At 36.4% G+C, this 26,440-nt stretch overlaps 1 protein-coding gene across 1 annotated transcript in view; it reads right to left on the bottom strand.

Annotated features, from left to right (window-relative positions):
- STPG2 (sperm tail PG-rich repeat containing 2) overlaps positions 1 to 26,440 on the bottom strand; it is a 543,661-nt gene that overhangs the window by 511,608 nt on the left and 5,613 nt on the right. The window contains 3 exon segments of the mRNA XM_021008393.2: positions 8,288 to 8,452; positions 20,552 to 20,710; positions 21,235 to 21,344. Of these exon segments, the coding sequence (XP_020864052.1) occupies positions 8,288 to 8,452; positions 20,552 to 20,710; positions 21,235 to 21,344 (434 nt within the window).

Genomic DNA, 26,440 nt, shown 5'->3' with positions numbered 1-26,440 from the left:
GAAGGGTACAGTATGTTAATCATAAATTTAGATAGCACAGTCATTTTTATTATATTGGTTCAACTTAACCATGAACAATTAATGTTTCTCCAATTATTTGGTTATGTCTTTATTTCTGCAAAGTTTTTTATAGTTGGATTTATATATACTCCTTAGGTGAATCTTAGCATATATTCTAACAAGTATTTTATAGCTTTTGTAGTTATCTTGAATGGAATTTATTTTTTCTACCACATTCTATATCTCAAAAATCCCTTGATATCAATCCCTATTTTCTTTCTTCTTTACTCTCAGTCTCTGATTTGCCAAAACCAAGTCATCTACCTGTAACCTTGATCCCATTCTCCCAATATACTCTGGCAGATTGCTCCCACAATTATCTTTCTTTCTCTCTCTCTCTCTCTCTCTCTCTCTCTCTCTCTCTCTCTCTCTCTCTCTCTCTCTCTCTCTCTCTCTCTCTCTTCTCTCTCTCTCTATATATATAATATATATATGTATGTATGTATAACATTCAATCTCTGCTGCCAACAAACATTCTCTATCCTAAAAAAAAACCAACACATTCTTATTTAACCCTACCATTTCCTGTTTGCCCCCTCCCCTTCATAGCTAAACTTCTAGTCCAAACTTTTTGCCTCTTATTCATCCTCTCCTCTTAATCATTTTGTAATGTGGCTTCCAACTTCATCATTCAACTGAAACTCCAAGACCTTTCTTCAGTTGTCAGCTTTTTAACTTCTCTGCAATAATGACCAGAGTTGACTAAAGTGTCCTCCTGAATACTTGCTCTACTCCATGAGTTTTCATGATACCCCTCTCTTTGAGATACCCTCTTACCTGTCTTGCCACTCCTCAGTCTCCTTTGCTAGATCATCAAAAATACTAAGCTTAGATCCTGGCTTTAGCATACCTTTTCTTCTCCTTTAATAAAAAAGCACTCGAACTGTATTTTTGCCAGAAGATAAGAGAGATAACTATCCCCTCATGAGAAGAAAGCTACAGAAATAATTTAACTACCCCCCTAAAACATGATTAGCCACTATCAGGCACTCATTTATAATTAATTTTTAACATGCTTTAGACTATTCTCTTACTCTTATTCTGTTTCCACTCACATAAAATTTATGGTTGACCATGAAAAGTGTATACTATCTATATGTTTGTACTTTGCTAGAATAGAGATGGAAAACACAACAGCTAATTGAAACTTTCTTTTTTTATTTTATTAATTTATTTTTAACACTCTTTTTTTAAATTTTGAGTTCCAGATTCTCTCCCTCCCTCCTAACATTTCCCACCCACTGAGAAGGCAAACGATATATCAATTATGCATGTAAAATCATGCAAAACATACATTTTTTTAAAAAATGAAGCAAAAAAAGTAAAGAAAGAAAATTATACTTTAATTTGCACTCAGAGTTCAACAGTACTCTCTCTGGAGTTAGACAGCATTTTTTTCGTCGTGATTCCTTTGGAATTGTCGTGGAACACTGTATTAATCAGAGTAGCCAAGCCTTTCACAGTTCACTGTCATTACAGCATGGCTGTAATGTGCACAATGATCTCTGGGTTCTTTTCACTTCACTTTGCATTAATTCACATACGTCTTCCCATGTTTTTCTGAAACTACCCCTTTCATCATTTTTTTATTTAACATTTTAATTTATTATTTATTTGTAGCATTTTTCTTCCTTTTTAAATTCTGAGTTGGAAGTTCTCTCCTTCCCTTGCACCCATCCCACAGGCACTCAGAAAGCAAACCCTCCCCATCATTTCTTATAATATAACAGTACTGCCTCACAATAATATGCCACAACTTATTTAGCCATTCCTCAACTGATAAGTTTCTCCTCAATTTCCAATTCTTTGCTACCACAAAAAAAAAACTGCTATATTTTTGTATGTATAGTCTTTTTCCTTTTTCTCTGATCTCTTTATGATACAGATCTAGTAGTGATATTGCTGGGTCAAAGGGTATATATGTGTGTGTATCTATATGTAAAATTATTCTACACATAATTCTATTTATCAGTTCTTTCTCTGGATGTAGATAGCATCTTTTTTCATACATTGCTCTTACTGTATACAATGTTCTCTTGGTTCTGCTAACTTCACTCTTTATTATTTCATTCAAGACTTTCTTTGTTTTTCTATAATCACTGACCTCATCATTTCTTATAGCATAGTAGTATTCCATCACAATCATATACCACAATTTGTTCAGTCATTCCCCAACTGATGGGCATCCCTGCAATTTCTAGTTCTTGCTATCACAAAGAGAGCTGCTATAAACTTTTAGAACAGATGGGTTCTTTTCCTTTTTCCCTAATTATCTTAAGAAATAGCCCAAGTAGTGGTGTTGCTGGATCAAAGGGTACACTGTAGGTAGTTTAATAACTCTTTGGGCATAATTCCAGATTGCCCTCCAAAATGGTTGGATCAGTTCACAATTCCACCAACAATGAAGAAGTGTCCCAATTTTTCCACATCCCCTCCAATTTGTCACATTCCCCTTCTTTCATTTTAGCCAATCTTATGGGTGTAAAATGATATCTCAAGGTTATTTTAATTTGCACTTCTCTAATCAATAATACTTTAGAACATTTTTTCTCATTACTATAAATTATGTTGATTTCTTCTTTGGAAAACTACCTGTCCATATCTTTTGACCATTTATCAATTGAGGAGTGACTCATGTTCTTATAAATTTGGTAAAGTTCTTTATATATTTTATATATGAGACCTTTATCTGATAAGCTATCTATAAATTTTTTTCCAATTTTCTGCTTTCCTTCTGATCTTGCTGCATTTATTTGTATAGAACCCTTTTAATTTAATGTAATCAAAATGATCCATTTCACACCTAACTTTGCTCTTTATCTCTTGTTTATTCATAAATTGTTCACCTATTCATAAGTCTGATAAGTAATATGTTCTGTGTTCTTCAATTTTCCTGTAAAATCTCTCTTTATATCTAGGTCATGTATCCATTTTTACCTTATCTTGGTAATTGCTATAAGATATTGGCCTATGCCCAGTTTCTGCCATACTGCTTTCCAATTTTCCCAACAATTTTTACTGATGAATTCTTATCCCAAATTCTTAAGTCTTTACATTTGTCAAACACAAGGTTATTATGTTTATTTGCTGCTATAAATTGTATGTCTACTCTATTCCATTGATTTACCTTTTTATTTCTTAGCCAATATCAGATAACTTTGATAATCATTGTCTTACAGCATAGTTTAAGATCTGATACTGCTAGAAATTCCTTCCTTTATATTTTTTCATTATTTTCTTTGATATGCTTGACTTTTTACTTTTCCAAATGAATTTTGTTATTATTTTTTTCTAATTCAGTAAAAATTTTGGTTAATTTAATTGGGATGGCATTGAATATATAAATTAGTTTGGGTAAAATTTTATTATATTGGCCCTGCCTACCCGTGAACAAATAATATTTCTATAATTATTTAAATCTGATTTTTATTTATATAAGAAGTTTTTTATATAATTTTGTTTATATAGTTTCTGGTTTTGTTTTGGCAAGTATACTCACAGGCATTTTATACTGCCAGAGATATTTTAAATGGGGCACTTTTTACTATCTCTTCTTGCAGAGTTTTGTTTGTGACACATAGGAATGTTGATAATCCATGTGGATTTACTTTATATCCTGCTACTTTGCTAAAAATTATTATTTCAACTAACTTTTTACTTGAGTCTTTGGGATTTTTCAAGTATGCCATTATATACTCTGCAAAAAGAGATAGTTTTATTATTACCTCATTCCCTATTCTGATTCCTTCTACTTCTTTTTCTTCTCTTATTGCTATTGTTAGAATTTCCAATACAACACTGAATAATATTGGTGACAGTGGGCATTCTTGTTTCATACCTCATCTTACTGGGAAAGGCTTCTAGTTTATCTCCATTACAAATAATGCTTGCTGATGGTTTTAGATAAATGTGTTTTATCAATTTAAGGAAAAACCCATTTCTACCAATACTTTCAAGTGTTTGTAATAAAAATGAGTGTTGAACTTTATCAACAACTTTTTCTGCATCTATTAATATAATCATGTTTTTTAAACTTTTATTATTGATATAATAAATTATGTTAATAGTTTTCCTTATGTTAAACCATCCCTGCATTCCTGGTGTAAATCCCATTTGATTATAATGTATAATCTTTGTGATATATTGTTGTAATCTTTTGAAGTATTTTATTTAGAATTTTTGCATCCATATTCATTAATGAAATTGTTCTATAATTTTCTTTTTCTGTTTTTACTCTTCCTGGTTTAGGTATCAGTATTATATTTCTTTCATAAAAGGAATTTGGTAGGATCCCTTTTTTACCTATTATTCCAAATAATTTAATATTGGATTTAGTTGATATTTACATTTTTAATTGCCTCTTGTAAACAACATACTGTTGAATTTTGATTTCTAATCTGTTCTGCTATTTCCTTCGATTTTATGGGTAAGCTCATCCCATTCACATTCACAGTTATGATTACTGTGTATTTCTTTCCATCCCATTTTCTTTTGTTCCTTTCTCTCTCTCTTTTTATCCTGTCTCTCCTAAAAAGTCTATTTTGCTTCTAACCACTGCTTCCATTAATCCACTTACCCTTTTAATACCCCCCATTACCCTTCCCCTCCTATTCTGCTATTTAAATAAGGTATATTTCTATAAACAACTATATGTGTGTATATATATTACATCTATGGAGCTATATTTATGTATACATATATATATACACATACACATATACACATATTCATCCTTCTTTGAACTAATTTTGATGAGTGAGGTTCAAGTGTTGCCTGTCACACCTCACCCCATTTTCCCTTCCACTATAAAAGTTCTTCCTGACCTGTCTGTTTTATGTGAGAAAAGTTTCCCCATTTTACTTCTCCCTCCTCCCAGTGCATCCTTTTTTCTCACACCTTCAGGTTTTTGAGAGATCATTCCAACATAATAAATTCACACTCATACCTCCATCTATGTAAACCCACTTTAACTATCATAATGATGATAAAGTTCTTAGGAGTTACCGGTACCATCTTTTCATAGAGGAAGTTTAACTTTCTTGTGTCCCTTATGATTACTGTTTCATGTTTACCTTTTTCTGCTTCTCTTGAATCTTGTGTTTGAATGTCACATTTTCTATTCAGCTCTGGTCTCTTGGTCTCATTTTCCCTTGAAGGATTACACTCAGTTTTGCTGGGTTTTGACTGTAATCATAGCTTCTTTGCCTTGTGGAAAATATACCAAGCCCTCCAATCCGTCAATGAGAACACCACTAAATCGTGTATGATCCTAAACTGTGGCTTGATAATATTTGAATTGTTTCTTTCTGGCTGCTTAAATTATTTTGCCTTTGACCTGATGCCTCCAGAATAATATTCCTGGGAGTTTTCATTTCAGAATCTTTTTGAGGAAGTGATCAATGGATTCTTTCATATTTCTATTTTACCATCTGGATCTAAGATATCAGGGGCAGTTATTCTTGATAATTTCTTGAAATATGATGTCTAGACTCTTTATGTGATCATGGCTATCAGGTAGTACAATAATTCTTAAATTATCTCTCCTTGATCTATTCTCCAGGTCAGTGATATTTTATTTTCTTCTATTTTTCATTCTCTTGACTTTGTCTTGTTGTTTCTTGATGTCTTGTGGGAATCATTAGCTTTGATCTGCCCAATTCTAATTTTTGAGGAACTTGTTTTTTACTTCAGCTGAAGTATAACAGAGTCTGCTCCAGCCCCTTACTTTTACTCTGTCTGTGTTTCTCAGCTTTAAGTGTGTTTCTTGTAAACAAAGTATTGTAGGATTCTGGTTTTTCATACACACTTCCATTTTATGAGAGAATTCATGCCATTCACATTCATTAACTATGATTACTATGATTACTGTGTATTTCTCTCCATCCTATTTTCCCTCCTATTTGTTTTCTCTTTTATCTCATCCTTTCCCTCCTCACCAGTGTTTTGCTTCTGTCTACTGCCTCCCCAAATCTGCCCTCCCTTCTGTCAGTCCTCTCCCCCTTTACTTAATCTCTTCCCCTGCTACTTCCCTGTAGGGTGAGACAGATCCCTTATAAATCTGAAGTGGAAGTGATGAATAGATTTAAGGAACTATACCTGGTAGATAGAGTGCCTGGAGAACTATGGCAATATTATACAGGAGGCAGGAACAAAAAAATAAATAATTTTTTTTAAAAAGAGCAAGAAAGAAAAATGGCTGTCTGATGAGGCTTTACAAATAGCTGAGGAAAGAAGGAAAGCAACAGGGAAAGAAGAAAGGGAAAGATATGCCCAAATGAAACCAGAATTCCAAATAATATTAAAGAGAGATAAGATTTTCTTAAATGAGCAATGCAAAGAAATAGCGTAAGACAACAGAATAGGAAATACAAGAGACCTCTTCAAGAAAAGTAGAGATATCAAGGGGACATTTCATTGAAAATAGGCATAATAAAAGACAACAATGGTAAGGATTTAACAGATGCAAAAGAGATTAAGAAGAGGTGGCAAGAATATACAGAAGAGCTATGCAAGAAAGATCTTAACATTACTGATAATCACAATGGTGTGGTTACTGATCTAGAGCCAGATATCCTGGAGAACAAAGTCAAATGGCCCTTAGGAAGCATTGCTGACAATAAGGCTAGTGAAGGTGATGGAATGACAGCTGAGCTATTTAAAATCCTAAAAGATGATGCTGTTAAAGTGCTGCACTCAATATGCCAGCAAATTTGAAAACTCAACAGTGGCCCCTGGATTGGAAAAGATCAGTTTATGTCCCAATCCTAAAGAAGGGCAATGCCCAAGGATGTTCAAATTACCAAAAAATTTACAATCATTTCACACATCAGCTTAAGATTCTATAAGCTAGGCTTCAGCAATATGTAAACTGAGAATTACAGAAGTACAGGTAAGTTTTCAAAGAGGCAGAGGAACTAGAGACCAAACTGGCAACATTCATTGGATTATGGAGAAAGCAAGAGAGTTTCAGGAAAAAAAAAAAACATCTACTTCTGCTTCTTTGACTACACTAAAGCCTTTGACTGTGTGGATCACAACAAAATATGGCAAGTCCTCGAACAGATGAGAGTACCAGAACAACTTACTTGTCTCCTGAGGAATCTGTATGCAGGCCAAGAATCAATAGTTAGAACCAACCATGGAACAATCAATTGGTTTAAGATTGTGAAAGGAGTATGACAAGACTGCATACGGTCACCTTATTTATTTAACTGACATGAGTTCGTACATTGTGCAAAATGCCAGGCTGGAAAAATCCGAAGTTGGAACTAAGAGTGCTGGGAGAAATATTAATAATCTCAGATATGCAGATGATACCACTCTGCCAGCAGAAAGTGAAGAAGAATTAAGAAGCCTTTTGATGACAGTGAAAGAAGAGAGTGTAAAAACTGGCTTAAAGTTTAGCATCCAAAAAACGAAGTTCATGGCAACTGATCTCCTCACTTCCTGGCAAACAGAGGGAAAAGAAATGGAAGCAAGTCTGATTTTAAATTCTTGGGCTCAAAGATCACTGCAGACAATGCCTGCAGCCATGAAATTAAAGGATACTTGCTCCTAGGAAAGAAAGCTATAACAAATCTTGCCAGCATACTAAAAATTAGAGATCTTGCTGACAAAGGTCCATATGATCAAAGCTATGGTTTTTCCAGCAGTAATGTATGGCTATGAGAGTTGGATTATATGGAAGGCTGAGTACCACACAATCAATGCTTTCAAACTGTAGTCCTGGAGAAGACTTTTGAGAATCCTTTGTATGAGACGGAGATTAAATCAGTCAATATTTTAAAAAATTAATTTAGACTACTCACTGGAAAGACAAATACTGAAGCTAAAGTTTAAATACTTGGCCCATATAATGAGAAGACAGGACTTCTTGGAAAAGACCCCAATGTTGGGAAAGATTGAAGGCAAAAGGAGAAGGGGATGGCAAAGGATGAAATGGATAGAGGATAGGATGTCATGGAAGCAACAAATATGAGACTGAACAGACTTCAGGAGATAGTGGAGAAGAGAAGGGACTGGTGTGCTATAGTCTATGAAAGTCTGACACTACTAAACAAATGAACAATAACAAATGCCTGAATCAGTAATTTAACCAAAAGTATAAGTTAGATCAGTATATAAACTCTCAATATTCACTAAGGTTACCTTATTAGCTTGTACACAATTAACTTTTCTGCATTATATATTAAATAAATCTATACATAATCTTCTGCAAAATACTTACAAACAATGGTTTATAGAATGCTGGACCCAGTGTTTTATCAACCACAGGGGGACTTTGTTTTAATACAGAGCCATCGTTTTGTATATAATAACCATGTGACTGTCCAGGGGAAGGAATGGAAGGTGTATCCACATTTCTGAAGACTTCAAATCTTTTTGGAGTTTTCTGCAAAAATGATATTACAATTAAAAAATCTTTGAGCATGTGAATAAATAAAATAAATGGCAGACAATATGGGGGATGAAGAACAAAAATCTACTGGAAGACCAAGAATTAACTTCAGAATTCAAAATTCATCATGAAAGAAGGATAAGATAACTGACGATAATGACCCCACTACCGCCTCAACTTTCCTTCAGTATTCTAAAATGTATTTTCTTCTGTACACTTCGCACTCATTCAAACTCCACTACTTCAAATATAAACTGTGATATTTTTATTTACAAGGGTTCACAAACTATCAGGTTCGGATGAGATCTCAGCAGTTATCAAGGCCAACTACTCCCTCTACAACATACCCAACGAGTGGTTTAGCTCCACCTGAAGTTCTCTAAGGACAAAAATTACATGACTTCTAGAAATGGCTCATTCTCTTTTTTGAAAACTCAAATTGTTCAGAAATTGTTTCCTTATATTAAGCCAAAATCCATTTCCCTCTGTAATTCTCACTCATTATTCTTAAGAATGGTCTCTAGAGGGGGCAGCTACGTGGTGCAGAGGATAGAGCACTGGCCCTGGATTCAGGAGGACCCGAGTTCAAATCCAGCCTCAGATAGATAACACTTACTAGCTGTGTGACCCTGGGCAAGTCACTTAATCCCACAGCCTAGCCAAAAATAAAATAACATAAAATAAAATATTTAAAAAAGAATGGTCTCTAGAGACAAGAAGAATGATCTTCCATGTGATGGCCCTTCAAATACTTGAAGATAGTCATCAGTTTCTTCTCTAAGTATTCTCTTCTCCTAGTTAAATATCCTCAGTTCCTTCAAATAGTTTTTATATAGCAAAGTCCAAACATTCCACCAGTCCTGAATTCATTTAACTACACCACCACAGAAGCCATATTTTTCCATCTTCTCCATATATAAAATGTGAATGACTTATAAAATAACTTTCTGAAATCTGGGTATTTTATGTCTATGGTATCCTCCTCAACTACTAATCTGAAACCCAGTCAAGAAAAGAAATTAGAATAGTCTGGCATGATTAATTATTGAAGTAACCATACTGACTCTCAGTTTCATCATTTCATTTTCTAAATTTTCAAAAACAAAATATTCTAATAATGCCTTCTAGAATTTTTCCAGGAATCAAAATAAAAATCACAGTTCTATGACTTGAAGACAACCACTCTTGTTCGTTTGTTTGTTTTTCGATCAGGACATGGGTCCATCTTCAGGCCCCTAACACTTCTCTCATTCTTCATGAGTTTTCAAAAACCACTGACAAAAACTTAGTAATCACATTCCGCTTCTTCCAGTACCCTGAGATGAAGTTCATCTGTGTCTATGACTTAATATCATAGAATTTAGAGCTGGAAGAGACTTAAGAGATCCTCTAGACAGAAATCCCTCACCTTACAGATAACTAAACTACAGTTCAGGAAAGTTAAATGATTTACCCAAAGCCAATACCAGTAGTATGTAACAGAGCTGGCACTCCAACCAAGATCCTCTAACTCTAAATCCAAGGAACTTTCAGTACAGCATGTTGCTTCTTAGGGTACTCAGGTGCTCCCCTATGCATCCTTAGTTATATCATATTTAATTCTCCATTAACTATTTTGTTCTGTCTTCGTGTGTTATCCTGATGAATGAACTAATCAAAGCTTAGGCTATAATCACAAGGTACTGGAAATGACTACAGGAGAGAGACTTAAAGGCTAGAAACATTCACTGAAGGATATACAGGATTAAGCAGAATTCAGCAGGTATGCAACCAATTTACATTAGCCTTGAAGTGACAGCCCTTATTCAGCATAGAAAGACCTGAGCTTTGCCTTCCTGGACAATGTAATATGCTGAAAGCTCCACTAATATCAAATGTGCATGACAACAACCACATTGTGCAGATTGACACAGCCTACCATGAGTGGTCATTATGAAGGAAGGAAGGAAAGAAAATCACTTCCATCAAGAGGTGAGTAGCATGCTTCACCATCAGACCTCTGGAATCATGGCTGGTCATTAGAGTGATCATCATTCTTAAGTCTACTTCAGATAAAACATACTAGGTTTCACTCTAGCCACTAATTTTAAGTTTGTGTACACCTTCATGTTTTAAACATACTTCTTATACACAACCTATTGTTGGATTCTGCTTTCTAATCCCAATTCTGTTACCACCTTTTGTTTTATAGGAGAGTTGATCCTATTCACATTCAGAGTGATTCTCTTTTTCCTGCCCCATCTTTTTAAAGAGAATGAAGTGTACTCAGCACCAATGCTCAAGATTTAGTGTAATTTGCTTCTGCTCCCCTGTCCCACCTAGGGCCCAAACAAAAGTTATCCATTCCTTTTCTTTTAAATCTCTCTTCATAATCCACCCTCCTTAGTTGTGTGGTTTTTTTTAAGGCAATTAAGATTAAGTGACTTGCTCAGAGTCACACAGCTAAGTGAGTGTTATGTGTCTGAGGCCTGACTTGACCTCAGGTTCTCCTGACTCCAGGGCTGGTGCTCTATCCACTGCACCACCTAGCTGCCCCCTAGTTCATTTTGTCTAAGGACTAATACCTCCCTTTCCTCTTGTCCCCTCCTCTCCCCCCGGCCCCCGCCTCTTTTTCTTCTCCCCTTTGTCTCCCATTCCACGCAGTTTTGTACTGGACTGTCTATATATATTCTTGATCAATTCAATGAGAGGTTTAAGTGTCACCTGCGCCCTGCACCTCTTCCTTCTTTTTTGTATAGCCTTCTACTTGAACATTCAGATTATATGAGATGATTCTCCTCATATTTCCTCTTTCTTTTTCCTCCTAGTAGTGTATTCCTTTTCCCCTCTCTTTCCATTCTTCTTTTAAGATCACGCAAATCTATATTAATACCACTTCTAGGCCCTCCATCTTACTGGACTCTTTATGACCCCTCACAAAGGCAGTTAGGTGGTACAGTGGATAGAGCACCAGGCCTGGAGTCAGGAAAATGTCCTGAGTTCAAATCAGACCTTACATACTTATGTATGACCTTGGGCAAGTCATTTAACCCTGTTTGCCTCAGTTTCCTCATCTATAAAATGAGCTGGAGAAGGAAATAGCAAGCCACTCAAGTATCTTTGCCAAGAGAACCCCAACTTGGATCACAAAGACTTGGACACAACTGAAAATAACTGAACAACAACATGACATGTGAAGTGACATGTCTCCCCATATAAGAACGTAAACAGTCTATCTCTGTTCAGTCTCTCACAACTGCTCACTCATGTTTACCTCTTGTGTTTGTCTTTCAAAGTTTCTACCAAGCTCTGCTCTTTTCATCAAGAATGCTTGTCATTGTTGTTGTTCAGTTGTTTCACTCATGTTTGATTTTTCATGAGCCTTTGGCAAGGGTACTGGAGTGGTTTGCCATTTATTTTTCCAGTTCATTTTACAGATGAGGAAACTGAGGGAAACAGGTTAAATTACTTTCCCAGGGTCACACATCTAGTAAGTTTCTGAGGTCAGATTTGAACTCATGAAGATAAGTCTTCCTGACTCCAGGCCCAGTATTCTACCCACTGTGCCACCTAGCTGCCCCCCAAAAAACCCTGGAAGTCATCTATTTCATTAAAGGTACATTTTCCACATGTAGGATTATATTTCGTTTTTCTGGGTAAGTTATTCTTGGTTGTAAGCCTATATCCTTTGTCTTGTGGGATAGCATATTCCTAGTTCTCCATTCCTTTACAGTGGTAACTGCTAAATCATGTGTGAGCCTGATTGTGGCTCCTTGAATTTTTCTGGCTTGCAGTATGTTTTCTTTGACCTGGGAACTCTGGATTTTGGCTGACATTCATGGGAGTTTTCATTTAAGGAGATAATTTATGGATTCTTTCTCTTTTCACTTTTACCTTTGGTTCTAAGACATTTAAATAGTTTTGTTTTATGATTTCTTGAACATTATGTATAGGCTCCTTTTTTGGTCATGGCTTTCAGATAGTCCAATAATTCTTAAATTCTCTTTCTTTGGAGCAGCTAGGTGGTGAAGTAGATAGAACACTACCAGCTCTGGAGTCAGGAGGATCTGAGTGCAAATCCAGTCTCAGACACTTACTAGCTGTTTGACCCTGGGCAAGTCATTTAGCCCTAACTGCCTCAAAAAAAATTCTCTGAGAAAGCTTCTTTGAATTTTAGGGAAAAACTAGACTAGCCTACATGGTAGGGAACCCTAGTATATATTGGTCCTACCACACCATCATTTCTTCTTCAGTATCAAATTTATAAGAATACAGGTCATTCTCCAATTCATAAATGGTCAAAGGATATGAACAGGCAGTTTTCAGATGAAGAAATTAAAGGCACCTATAGTCATATGAAAAATGCTCTAAATCACTACTGATTAGATAAATTCAAATCAAAACAACTCTGAAGTACCACATCCCACCTATTAGATTGACCAACATGACAAAACAGGAAAATGATAAATGTTGGAGAACTGGAAATACTGGAATTGGTGGAGTTGTGAAATGATCCATCCATCTTGGAGAACAATTTGGAACTATGCCCAAAGGACTATAAAAATGTGCATACCCTTTGACCCAGCAATAGCACTTCTAGGGCTGTATCCCAAAGAGCTCATACAAATGGGAAAAGGACCCACATATACAAAAATATTTATAGCAGCTCTTTCTATGGTGGCAAGAATTAGAAACTGAGGGGATGCCAATCAATTGGGGAATGGCTGAACAAGCTGTGGTATATGAATGTAATGGAATACTATTGTGCTATAAGAAATGATGAGCAATCAGACTTCAGAAAAACCTGGAAAGACTTATATGGACTGATGTTGAGTGAAACGAGCAGAACCAGGAGAACGGTGTACACAGTAACAGCCACGTTGTGCTATCACTAACTCTGATAAACTTAGCCCTTCTCAGCAATGCAAGGATCTAAGACATCTCCAAAAGTCTCATGATAGAAAATGCTATCCACATCTAGAGAAAGAACTAGGGAGTTTGAATGCAGATCGAAGCAGACTGACTGCTCTTTTTTTTTCCTTCTGTTTTGCTTTGTTTCCCCTTTCTTGTGGTTCCTCCTATTGGTTTTAATTCTTCCTTAAAACATCACTAATGTGAAAATATGTTGAATAGGAATGTATATGTAGAGCCTATATCAGAATGCATGCTGTCTTGGGGAGGGGGTGGGGAGAGAGGGGGAGAAAAATTGTAAACTCCAAAGCTTATGGAAGTGATTGCTGAAAGCTAAAAATAAATTAATAGAAAATGTTTTTAAAAAGAATGAGGAAGTTTGTCTAGATGACTTCTAAAGTCCTCCCAATTCTTAATGCTATGATAAGAAACCCAAATCCCATCATATTCATCCACCTTTGTCTTCAGAATCCACCAGTTTCAACTGGCATCAATGTTGACAACATCAGCTGCATTCTTACTGTTTTCAGTCTCTTGTCCAGGATTTATTCTTCTCTATTATTACTTCTTAAGTTCTTTCTGGTGGTATCATTTGTCCCTACCTGAATGACCAGACATTAGGTTTAACAAGTCTCAGGAGGCTCCCTGCCACAATCCACATACACATCCAAGGCAGACAGCATATCTGCCTGATTGTTCATGTCAGGGTGACATTTAGCTACCTTAGTACATGTCAACAACCATCCCAACTTTTCCTAATAACAAGTACCAGATAGCTTTTTTCAGGTGACCCAGTGGACCCTCATCATTATTCCTTGAAGTAGAAACTATTTCTGCCTCTGCAAGGTGCAGGTTTCTCCCAGAATAAGAGCCTCATACCTATAATATAATTTGTAATGTTAACTGGTCCTTTTCACCTTCTTTCTTTGTGTAGTAGAGGTTGCACTCCAGAGAACATTCATGGAGGTGGGCCTAGGAGGTCATCATAAGGAATATGAACCAGAATTCCCTTGGAAACTTCCAGGAATTCCTGGAACATAGTTCAGTCAATGCTAAAAGGCCTTAAACTTTACTGGTATCTGACAAGGTAAAGTCTCTGACTCAGTAGATCTGTAAAAAGGAGTGATCTGCCCTCTGCCTTTTCTTCCTGTCTGAAGATCATGTCTGGGGTGTTTGAGACATTCCCTGAAAGAGTATAGCTGTAAGCACATGGCAAACAAAGCATATGTTCTACACCCAAGCAAACCTAAGATTTAGATTTCAGAATCCTTGCTGCTCTTCTGTTTTATGTTTCTTTGCTTAATCATAAATATCTGAACATTGATCCTGAGATGAACGTTTCTAGCCCTTACGGCCACTTTGTAAGTGTAAAAGGCCCAGAGATCCTGGTCTTCAGTCAGTGTTTTAGAAGAGCATCTACATCCACCACAGTGCTTCTAGGAGATGATCACTAACAGAAGAATACAGAGGACATTACTTTCTCAGTTACTTCTGATGTACAACTAGCAGTTTCTTGCCAAAGCTCTAAAACAAATAGAAGTTGTCCTCCATCATGTCTTCAAAATTGTCTTATATAAAAATCCAACTTCCAGTCATTTCTCACCATTCCTTTCCTCTCTCAACTCCAGCCTCCATTCAAAATTTATACACTTCCTGCAGCTACCGGCTCCTAAGTAACATATAGGTGGGTGGGTGTGTATATGTATACCTGTGTTCACTTATACATACAGACATGCATAGGTATCTACATACATACATATATGTATTTATGCATCTGAGGGACTGAATAAAGAGAGACTAATCATTTTGATGAGTTACAATCCCATGAAGTCTATGGTCAGAACCCATGGTACATGCTGGAGGATGTATTTCACTTATGCTTGATGGACTGGTTGGCTTGGACTCATGAGGGGCCACCCCCACCTGCTGGCAGGTTAACAGAGCATCCTTTTGTCCTTTACCTTTCAGAAGAGCAATGAGCAGATTCGGAGGATGAAAAGGGATAGAAGGAATGGAAAGCCAATAATGGCTATCTTTGGGCAAGACACATGGCAGTCATAAAGAGATGGATTTCATGCCCATGTGTCCCAGAGATAGAAGCCTCTGGGGAAGAATGTCTGGGTCCAGATACTCTTCCCTCTTTGATGACTTTTTCTCAGGGTTTCTCAGTTCTTCAGATTCATAGCAATACTCTGTAGTTTGGATTCCACTTTGTAAAGGGAAAGGGGCAACCACTAGACATTCCAGTGAATCTTACTTTCACTCCGAAGACCCACACAAGTGTATAGAAATATTAGGATTCAAACTTCCTCACTTTTGCCCTGTGGAGAGTTCCACCTTTCGGAGACCCAAACAGGCATCAAATCTTGGTCCTGTATTGAAGGACTATACGCATCCAGAAGTGAAACACTATTGGGGTTACAAAGACAACCACTTTACTACTGGTGTGGTAAAGGATTCTTTATGGCACTGTCCAAATAACTCACAGTAACAGTAATGGGCAAATTCCAAATATTCTCCTCCCTCGTAGCATGTCTTAGGCTTCCCTGTTGCACCTCCAATTTGGGAGACAATGTGCATGACCTCATTTTCTCTTGAAGAGGCTGACACTTTCTAGGAACATCCTAACTCCCTAGAAGTCTGGATCCTCAACTCTGGAACTCAGGGATACGAACATTGTATTTGATTTCAGGCTTAAAAATTAAAAAGGAAAATAAACTGGCTTTTGTTCTCCTTTAATACTTTCCGTACATCTTAGGTATGAGAAGTGATTGCAGATTTCTTCAATACCTCAACTGAGCAGCGATCTCATCAATGTAAGTGCTACTTCCTCTGTAACTTATATTTACAGAGTTGACCAGAGCACTGAAAGGATAAGGGACTTATTGTGATCACAGAGTTAATAGGTATTGATCTTACATTTTCCTGGCCCCAAGGCTAGCCATGCTGTGTCTCGAAAAGTTTACAGAGATAAGAAAATAGGTGTATCCTGTTCTTCCCAAGTTCTAGCACTTTCTTCCTTTTGAAATTCCTTTGAAATACTACATCGACATTGTATTTACTTGTGTAGATACCATATTCCCTCAGAAGGATACAAGCTCCTTGAAAACAGGAATGGTTTCCTTTTTGGTTTTACCAGCACACTGCACAAGTCCTTAATCGTTTTTTTAATTGAATAGCTATTAATATTTTGTCAATTGTTTTTTTTCTTAAAATAATAAAGTCTGTAATATTTCTAAACATTAGATACTGTCTACTCTTTTTGACAGTTTGAGGATCAATCCATAGATACTCTCAAAATCATGTTGCCTACACTAGTGATTTCCTATAATTGGATTTTCTGTATTTGGTATAGATTAGCTGTTCTTCCTCTTCTCAACTGGTCTTCTTTGATGCCATTTCTCCTTCCTCAGTCAGCGCAGAAGGAACTACCACTATCAAAAAGTTTACTATAAAAGTCTGAATACACCTTTTCAGTTTTCCATCAGAGTGACCCTAACTCCACTTTCACCTTGAAATAATAAACCCAAAGACCCCAGCTTCTGGGATAAGAACTCACCATTTGACAAAAACTGCTGGGAAAACTGGAAAAGAGTATGGCAGAAACTAGGCATAGACCAAAATCTCACACCATATACCAAAATAAAGTCAAAATGGGTTCATGATTTAGATATAAAGGCTGACACTATAAGCAAACTGGGAGAGCAAGGAATAGTTTACCTATCAGATTTATGGAGAACAGAAGAATTCATAACCAAACAGGAGACAGAGAACATTACGAAATGCAAAATGGATAATTTTGATTACATTAAATTGAAAAGTTTTTGTACAAACAAAGCTAATGCAACCAAGATTAGAAGGAAAGTAGAAAGTTGGGAAAGAATTTAAGGGCCTAATTCCTAAAATATATAGAGAATTAAGTCAAATTTATAAGAATACAAGTCATTCCCCAACTGATAAATGGTCAAAGGATATGAACAGGCAGTTTTCAGATGAAGAAATTAAAACCATATATAGTCACATGAAAAAATGCTCTAAATCACTATTGATTGGAGAAATGCAAATCAAAACAATTCTGAGGTACCACATCACACCTATTAGATTGACCAACATGAAAAAACAGGAAAATGATAAATGTTGGAGAAGTGGGAAAATTGGAACACTAATGCATTGTTGGTGGAGTTGTGAAATGATCCAACAATTTTGGAGAGCAATTTGGAACTATGCCCAAAGGACTATAAAAATGTGCATACCCTTTGACCCAGCAATAGCACTTCTAGGGCTGTATCCCAAAGAGCTCATACAAATGGGAAAAGGACCCACATATACAAAAATATTTATAGCAGCTCTTTCTGTGGTGGCAAAGAATTGGAAATTGAGAGGATGCTCATCAACTGGGGAATGGCTGAACAAGCTGTGGTATATGAATGTAATGGAATACTATTGTGCTATAAGAAATGATGAGCAATCAGACTTCAGAAAAACCTGGAAAGACCTGTATGGACTGATGCTGAGTGAAGTGAGCAGAACCAGGAGAACATTGTACACATTAACAGCCACACTGTGCGATAACTAATGTTGACAGACTTAGCCCTTCTCAGCAATACAAGGATCTAAGACATCTCCAAAAATGTCATGATGAAAAATGCTATCTATATCCAAAGAAAGAACTATGGAGTTTGAATACAAATTGAAGCATACTATTTGTTATTTTTTTTCCTTCTCTTCTGTTTCATTTTCTCTTTCTTGCGGTTTGTCCTATTGGTTCTAATTCTTCCTTACAACATGACTAATGTGAAAATATGTTGAATAGGAATATATATGTATATAGGAATGTATAGTCTATATCAGATTGCATACCATCTTGGGGAGGGAGGCAGAGAAGGAGGGGGAGAAAAATTTTAAACTCAAAAGCTTATGGAAGTGATTGTTGATAAATCAAAATACATTAATTTAAAAAAAAAAGAATCTGTCTTAAGTCTCTTCCCAAGCTTCCAGAAAACCTTGTCAGTTTGTTTCTTCTCCCTGGCTACTTGTTGGTTCATGAGGTGAAGCTTTTCATAACCTACCATCTTCTTCCTCCACAAAAGCATACAAATGAACTTCTAATACAGTGTTGTCTTCAGCTGTCACATATGTCTACAGCAAGAAGATGAAGTAATCTCTTCACTTATTTGATCTCCTCATGGGGGCATGTGATTTACACTGGCTTTTAATTTCAAAACAGTGATAGTAAATATCAGCCCATTTTTTTCAACAGTTTTCTTTAATAGGTTAATTTGGAGCTTTGTTAGTCACATCTCATATCTTCTTTTTTCATCTTCAAATTATGTATTGATTTTGATACAAACTCTAACAAATTAGTGATCTGACTGCATAAAAACAGTTAATTCAGAAATTATGTCCACATCAATAACTAGTTATTTCTTTTCTATTAGAATATAAGCAATTTCAATGGCAGAAGGAGGCATTTGGCACTCAGTCATGTCTAATGAATTACAACTCTCTTCTTGAAGAAAGTATTCCTGAAACATGCATGAAGCTCCCATGCAGCATGGAGCCTTAGATTTTTTTTTCCTTCCTCCTGAGTCACACTTTCCAATGTATTTTTCATTGTGTATTGATTTAATTTGGAGGGTCTCACTGAGCCATCTGTACAATTTACCTACTTCATCTTCTGAAAAAGATGTTAGTACATCAGCTACAATTAATTTCATTGTGGGCTTTTTTGAATGCTCATTATGAGATTACAAGAGGAGATGACTTACTACATGTAATATTGAAAATAATTAGATACTATCAGACTCACATCTTAAAATAAAAGGCTTTTATCATTAAAAAGTAATGGTTACTATTTGAAACTGATTAAAAATAGAACAACAGAACAATGGGATGGGCTAGATAAAGAAAAATGTAAATGAATAGCCCATTTTTCAATACGCCCCAAAACAAAATTACCTAGTAACAACTCCCTACTTAACAAGAACTGTTGAGAAAAATATAAAGCAGTCTGGCAAAAATTAAGTTTAGACCAACATTTTACACTATATTCCTCAAACTAAATACGAGAACTGAATATTAAAAATTATACCATAAAAAGGGAGAATTAAATCATACAACTTTTACAAAAATGGCTGGGAGAGAATTCTTAACTAAATAAGCAACAGAAACAATTACAAAAGATAACACATAATCGTGATTACATGAAATTGGAAAGCTTTGGCATGAACAAAACTCATGCATCTAAAAAAAGTAGTAGTATACCATGGGTGTTGAACGCTACATATAGCAGATTTTTTTGATATGTGAATTTGTTTTACAGAACTTTTTTTCTTTCTTCCTCTTTTTTTATTTGTTATAATAAGTGGTGAACTTGGGGGGGTAGAAGTAAAAATAGTGTGGGAAATATAAGTGATATAAAAAGTTAACCAAAAGTTTAAAAATGAAAAGAATTGGATGGGACTTCAAAAATCACCTGACACAATTTCAAATGAAGCATATGTAGCAGGGTCACTGGAGACAATATGTGACAGCCCCAGAGAACCATTTGTCTATACCTGAAAAGAGAGAAGCCCTCTTCTATCATCCTAGAAAGAAGAGAAATGAGCAATGTGCATAGGGAGGACAAGTTACTACGTGAAAGAAAAGGGAGTGCCCAGGAGATCAGTGCAGCCACTCATGTCCCAGCCCTCACTGCCACCGTCAAGTGACTGAACTATGCGGAAGCCACACAGAGTTGATACGTAAAAGCCTGCAGCCATCTTTGTTCACTGAGAATGATATCAACATTTCTTCTCCCTTCTCCTCTCCTTCTCAGAGAATAGATGTGTTCCAAAGCTTATGCCTTTCTTTAAAATTTGTATTTTGCATTGCTATTCCCCTGGTCTCATTACAAGTCAGGACTAAGAAAAAAACTGTAGATACCTCAAATATAAAATTAATAAAGAGATGACAGACAGGTAGATAGATTGACAGACAGACAGAGGTTACAGATATTATATTTGTGTAGTGCTTTATCACTATACAAGTTACCTTTACCTCATGTTATATTTTAATTTTGTAAACAATTAACAATATGATCTCTAGTGAATCTGCACAATTTTATTCTGTTGCTTCAGAAACATAAATTATGTTATCAGGTTTGTCTTCTTAAAAAAAAAAAAAGAAGTATCTTGAGTATCATGGAATTAAAAAGGAACATACCAAATAACAGTCTTGTTTAGCATCCCTCAGCTTCCAGTTTATTATCCCCAGGGCTCCAATACAAGATTGATTATAGGTTCCAGGCCCTGGATTTTCTGAAACAAGCGTCTTAAAACGTGCTTCTCTGTTTCTTAGACTCAGGCCTCCCTTTATATTGTACTAAACAGGAAAGAAAATTATGAAATAAGGAAGAAATCAGCAATATATCCACACTGTTGTTATGATATTATGTGTCTATCTTCAGATGTACTGTGTAAAACCAAAAGAGAGAAAGTCTAGAATCAAAACTTTAAAATGGGCCACTACTCACTGCTCATTTGACCTTGAAAAGTTCCTCAGCCTCTCTGGGCTTCAGTTTGTACATCTGTAAAATGAGGGAACTAGACCAAGTAAACTCTCTGACCATCTGCAGTTCTCATTCTTATGAGCCTGCACTGCAGGGTTGGGAAAGAGAAAAGAAGGAAAGGAATTGGCACATTCTCAGAGCCCCTAAATCCTGTGTTAGAAAAAAATGGAATAAGGGTTCAGAATGTTATTCTGTTGGTCAGTTTTGCTTAACTGTTTTACTTTTTTATGAGGTTGGATGTTTTAGGAAATGACCATAGTATTAAAAAAAAAGAATGGCAACAATAATTTTTTTTTAAATCTTTATAAGATATCACTAGCAAAAATCACAAATTTACCTTTATCTTTCTAATGTTGTAGTGGGCTGGTCCTGGGGCATCATCCTCAGAGATAGCGGTAACAAGAGCACTTTCTCGGGCTGCCAAAGAAAGAAATGGAGCATAGCCATCTACAAAAGAAAAACAAAACTTCTGCCTGAAAAAAAAGAGTTTAAAAATCTAAGAGTCAAGCAAATCATTTTTCACTACTCTAAACTGTTTAATCTATATAACGTAGGCACCATATACTAGTAACATAAATAACATGTTTTGAAAAGGGTATATTATTTAAAGAAAAAGGTATCACATTTGTTCTAAGATAATCAGTACAAAGTCCCAAGTCTTATTTATCATTACACTTAATATCAATTAGTATATGAGATGTTGTAATGCATCAACCATACAACAGGTTGGTAAACATTTAAGCATTTGTTAAGTCCTTTCAATATGCTAGGCATTGTGCAAAGTGCTGAGAATACCAAAAAAGGCAAAGAAATGATCTCTGCTCTCAAGGAGCTTACATTTGAATGAGAGTGACAGTATATAAATAACTAGGAACATATAAAACATATATATGGAGTAGATGGAAGATAATCTGGAAGAAAAAGGCATTAAAATTGGGGGAGACCAGGAAGGCCTTCTACAGAAGCTGGGCTTTTGATCCTGGAGATAAAAGGGAACAACTTGAACTCACTGTGGGGGGAGTATACAGGGCAGACAGGAGAACCAGGAGATACTACTGTAGCAAAAACTTACAAAAGACAGTGACCAAAAGGAAAAGTTGATTGATAGCATCATAAGTCTTTCAAAATTGTCTTGGATCATTGTATTGCTTAGAAGAGCTAACTCACTTCCAGTTGATCATCATACAATACTGCTGTTGCTGTATACAATGTTCTCCTGGTTCTGCTCATTTCACTTTGCATCAGTTCATGTCTTTCCAGGCTTTTCTGAGAGCATCCTGCTCATCATTTCTTAAAGCACAACAGTATTCCATCATAATCATATACCACAGTATTTTCAGCCATTCCCCTATTGATTGGCATCCTCTCAATTTTTGACTTTTACAACCACAAAAAGAGCTGCTATTTATAGCATTATTTCTGTACACGTGGGTCCTTTGCCTTTTTTTTTTTTTACCTCTTTGGGATATAGACATAGTAGTGGCATTTGTGGGTCAAAGGGTACATACAACAGTTTTATAGTTCTTTGGGCATAGATCCAAATTGCTCCCCAGAATGGTTGGATCAGTTCAAAACTCCAACAGTCCATTACTGTCTCAATTTTCCCATACCTCCTCCAGCATTGACCATTTGCCTTTTCTGTCACAGTAGCCAATGTGATAGGTGTGGGGTGGTACCTCAGAGTGGTTTTAATTTGCATTTCTCTAACCAATAGTGAATTAGAGCATTTTTTTCATATGATTACACATAGCTTTGATTACTTCATCTGAAAACTGACTGTTCATATCCTTTGATCATTTATCAATTGGGGAATGACTTATATTCTTATAGATCTGACTCAGTTCTCCATAAATTTGAGAAATGCAGGCTTTATCAGAGAAACTTACTGTAAACATTTTTCAGTGATTATTGTGTTTCCCTCTATCCTATTTTCTCCCTGTTTAACCTTCTCTCTCTTTTCACCCTATCCATCCTCAAAAATTTTGCTTCTAACTACCACCTCCTCCAATCTGCTCTCCTTTCCATTAGCACCTCCCTTTTCTCATCCCCTTCTCTTCTAAGAAAATACCAAAGGATACGGTAAGATAGATCTCCCTACCCAACTGAGTGTGTATATTATTCTCTCAATGAGCCAATTCTGATGAGAGTTCAAACACTTACCTTTACTTTCCACATCTTCCACCCACTGTAAAAGTGCTTTCATGCCTCTTTTATGTCAGATAATTTACCCCATCCTACCTTTCCCTTTTCCCTTTTCCCAGTGCATTCCTCTTTCTCAGCCCTAAATTGTATTTTTTTAGATACTATCCCATCATATCATTTCACACCTGGGCTCTCTATGAATGCTCCTTCTAAAAAGTTCTTAGGAGTTACCCACATAGGAATGTAAACAGTTTAACCTTATCAAATCCCTTATGTTTTCCCTTTTCTGTTTATCTTTTTCTATTTCTTTTGAATCTTGTGTTTGAAAGTCAAATTTTCTATCCAGTTCTGGTCTTTTTCATTAGGAATGCCTGAAATTCCTCTATTGCATTATATATCCATTTTTCCCCTGGAAGATTGTACTCAGTTTTACTGGGCTGGTGATTCTTGATTGCAGTCCTAGCTCCTTTGCCTTCCACAATATCATTCCAAGCCCTCCAATCCTTTAATGTGGACACTGCTAAATTTTGTGTTATGCTGACTGTGGCTCCATGATGTTTGAATTGTTTCTTTCTGACTGCTTGTAGTATTTTCTCCTTGACCTAGGAGCTCTGCAATTTGGCTATAATATTCCTGGGAGTTTTCATTTTGGGATCTCTTTCAGGAGCTCATAGGTAGACTATTTTCACTTCTATTTTACCCTCTGGCTCTAGAATATCAGGACAGTTTTCATTCATAATTTCTTGAAATGTTATGTCATCTCTTTTTTTTTAATCATTGCTTTCAAGTAGTCCAATAATTTTTAAATTATCTCTCCTGGATTTGTTTTGCATGTCAGTTGTTTTTCCAGTGATATATTTAATATTTTCTTCTATTTTTTTCCCATTCTTTTGACTCTGTTTTATCGTTTCTTGGTGTCTCATGGAGTCATTAGCTTCCACTTTCCCAGTTCTAATTTTTAAGGAATTATTTTCTTCAGTGAGCTTAGAACCTCCTTTTCCATTTGGCCAACTCTACTTGTTAAGTTCATCTCTTTAGTCAATTTTTGCATATTTTTTCCTTTTGACCAATTCTGCTTTTTAAGGAGTTCTTCATTTCAGTGGACTTTTGCATTTCTTTTACCATCTGTCCTATTTTGTTTTTTAAGGTGTTATTTTTTTCAGTATTTTTTGTGCCTCCTTTACGATGCTATTTTTCATGATTTTCTTGCATCACTCATTTCTTTTCCCAATTTTTTCATGATTTTCTTGCATCACTCTCATTTCTTTTCCCAATTTCCCCTCTATCTCTCTTACTTGATTTCAAAAATCCTTTTTGAGCTGTTCTAGGAATTCTTTTGGAGCCTGAGACAAATTCACATTTTTCTTTGAGGCTTCGGATGTAGTAGTTTTGACTGTGTTGTCTTCTGAATTTGTGTTTTTGATCTTCCCTGTCACCATAGTAACTTTCTATGGTCAGATTCTTATTTTATTGTTTGCTTATTTTTCCAGTCTATTTCTTGACTTTTAACTTTATGTTAAAGTTGGGCTCTGATCCTGGGGCAGAGGCGTCACTGTCCTAAGCTTCAGGCTTTTTGTGTAGCCATTTTCACAGCTAATTCTGGGGGTCTGTAAATTTTCAGTCTTCAAGGTGATATGATCTAAGGAAAGAGATGTTTACTATTCTCCTGGCCTCTGCTCCAGGTCTGTAAGTGACCACAAGCACTCTTTTCTGCCCTGGAACTATGCCTAGGTCCCTTCTCCCCCACAGCTGCAAGATTTGGTGTGCTAATGCTTCTCCTCACCCTGGGATTGTGACCCAAGATTGTGACCTGGATGGATCCTCTTATGGGCAATGCAACAGAGTCCTGCACCCATTCAGCAAAGGGTTGAGAGGGCTGAGAGCTCTGGAAGCCAGTGCTGCTGGTTCTGTTGCCCTTATAATAACTACTATGCAGCTGAGATTTTGCCTGCTCTGAACTGTGCTCCACTCTCACCCTGGTGTGATAGATTTTTCCTGCCAACCTTCTAAGTCATCCTGGGCTGGAAAATTGCTTCACCCCATCCTTTTTTTGGTTCTGCTACTCTAGACTTCATTATGAGGCTTTATTTTAAAGCTGTTTAGAAACAAATTTGGAAGAGCTCAGATGAGTCCTTTCCTTTTCTTTCCCATCTTGGCTCCACCCAAACCTTGAAGGGGAACTCTGAAAAAAAAAATCACAGTAAGTAATTTGTGCAGCTCAGTTCAGCATAGGAAGAGGAACAGGGAGGTCTGCAAAGCAAAAGCACTGCAGCATTCAGGGAGAGGCTCTTCACCAATGCAAGAGGAGATCCCAGACCCATACCAGGACATTACTAGACCCATCCAGGGGCCCTTCAATGGAGACAGGTACAAACTGTCAGCTTTGTTGCTTTGTTGCCCACCATCCAGTTCTAAGACACAGATCCAATGTGGCCTAAAAAGAGGAGCTCCTCTCAGGGTAACATTCCCAGGTGGAGAGGCCCTAGGCAGTATACTAAGAAAAGAGGAAGTTGAGAAGCCAGCAGCAGCAGTAGTATGGGGCAGAGCACTGTCTCATTTCCACCATCTAGCCCAGCAGGAATAACCAGGGCAGGAATCCCAGACCAAAGAGAAACCTAACATTCTGATAATCTGAACCAGCAGAGCTTTCCAGCTAGCTGACAGGGGCTGAGATCAGCAGCTGTTTACTCTTGCTCAGACAAAAACCCAGGTCAGGAACTCACAGAGCTCAGACCAGGAGGTCAGCAGCTAGACTTTGCCTTGGAACATTTCACTTTGGGAACACTATCAGCCTGCAAATCACATGCCTGTCTCTGAGGTCCTAGAATAACACTCAATATCCCAAGAAAGCAGCAGTAAGACCAACTCAGACTTGCCCTCAAGAACTGCAATAAAGCCCAGCCCTTCACTCAACCCCAACTGCCTCACTTTTAAAAATATAAATAAATAAATAAATAAAGCCCAGCCCTAACAGCAAATCCAAAGTCAAGAAGTAGACTAGAAAGATCAAAGGAAAAAAAAAAAGAATCCTACCATAAAGAGCTATTACGTATCAGAGAAGTTTAGGAAGAGAATGACTCCAAAACTATAAGCAAAGCCTTAGAGAAAAACACAACATGAGCAAAAATTCAACTAGAATTCCTAGAAAAGATGAAGCAAGAATTTTTAAGGTTATTTTTGTTTTATTATAAATGATATGAGATGGGTTGAGGGAAAAATGGAAAAGAAATGATAGCAATGGAAGAAAGAATTGAAAAGGGAATAGACAGCTTGGCACAGGAGGGACAAAACCTTATCCAAGCAACAAACTCCCTAAAAATGAGAATCGATCAAATTGAAGCCAATGACTCCATGAGGCAATAAGGAATATTAAAACAAGGTCAAAAGACTGAAAATATAGA

This window comes from Phascolarctos cinereus, unplaced genomic scaffold (assembly GCF_003287225.1).
Source record: "Phascolarctos cinereus isolate Bilbo 61053 unplaced genomic scaffold, phaCin_HiC Scaffold_9;HRSCAF=440, whole genome shotgun sequence".
In the NCBI taxonomy this organism is placed as follows: Eukaryota; Metazoa; Chordata; class Mammalia; order Diprotodontia; family Phascolarctidae; genus Phascolarctos; species Phascolarctos cinereus.
The sequence above is the reverse complement of the archived record's forward strand: the minus strand, read 5'-3'. Positions and strand labels throughout refer to the sequence as shown.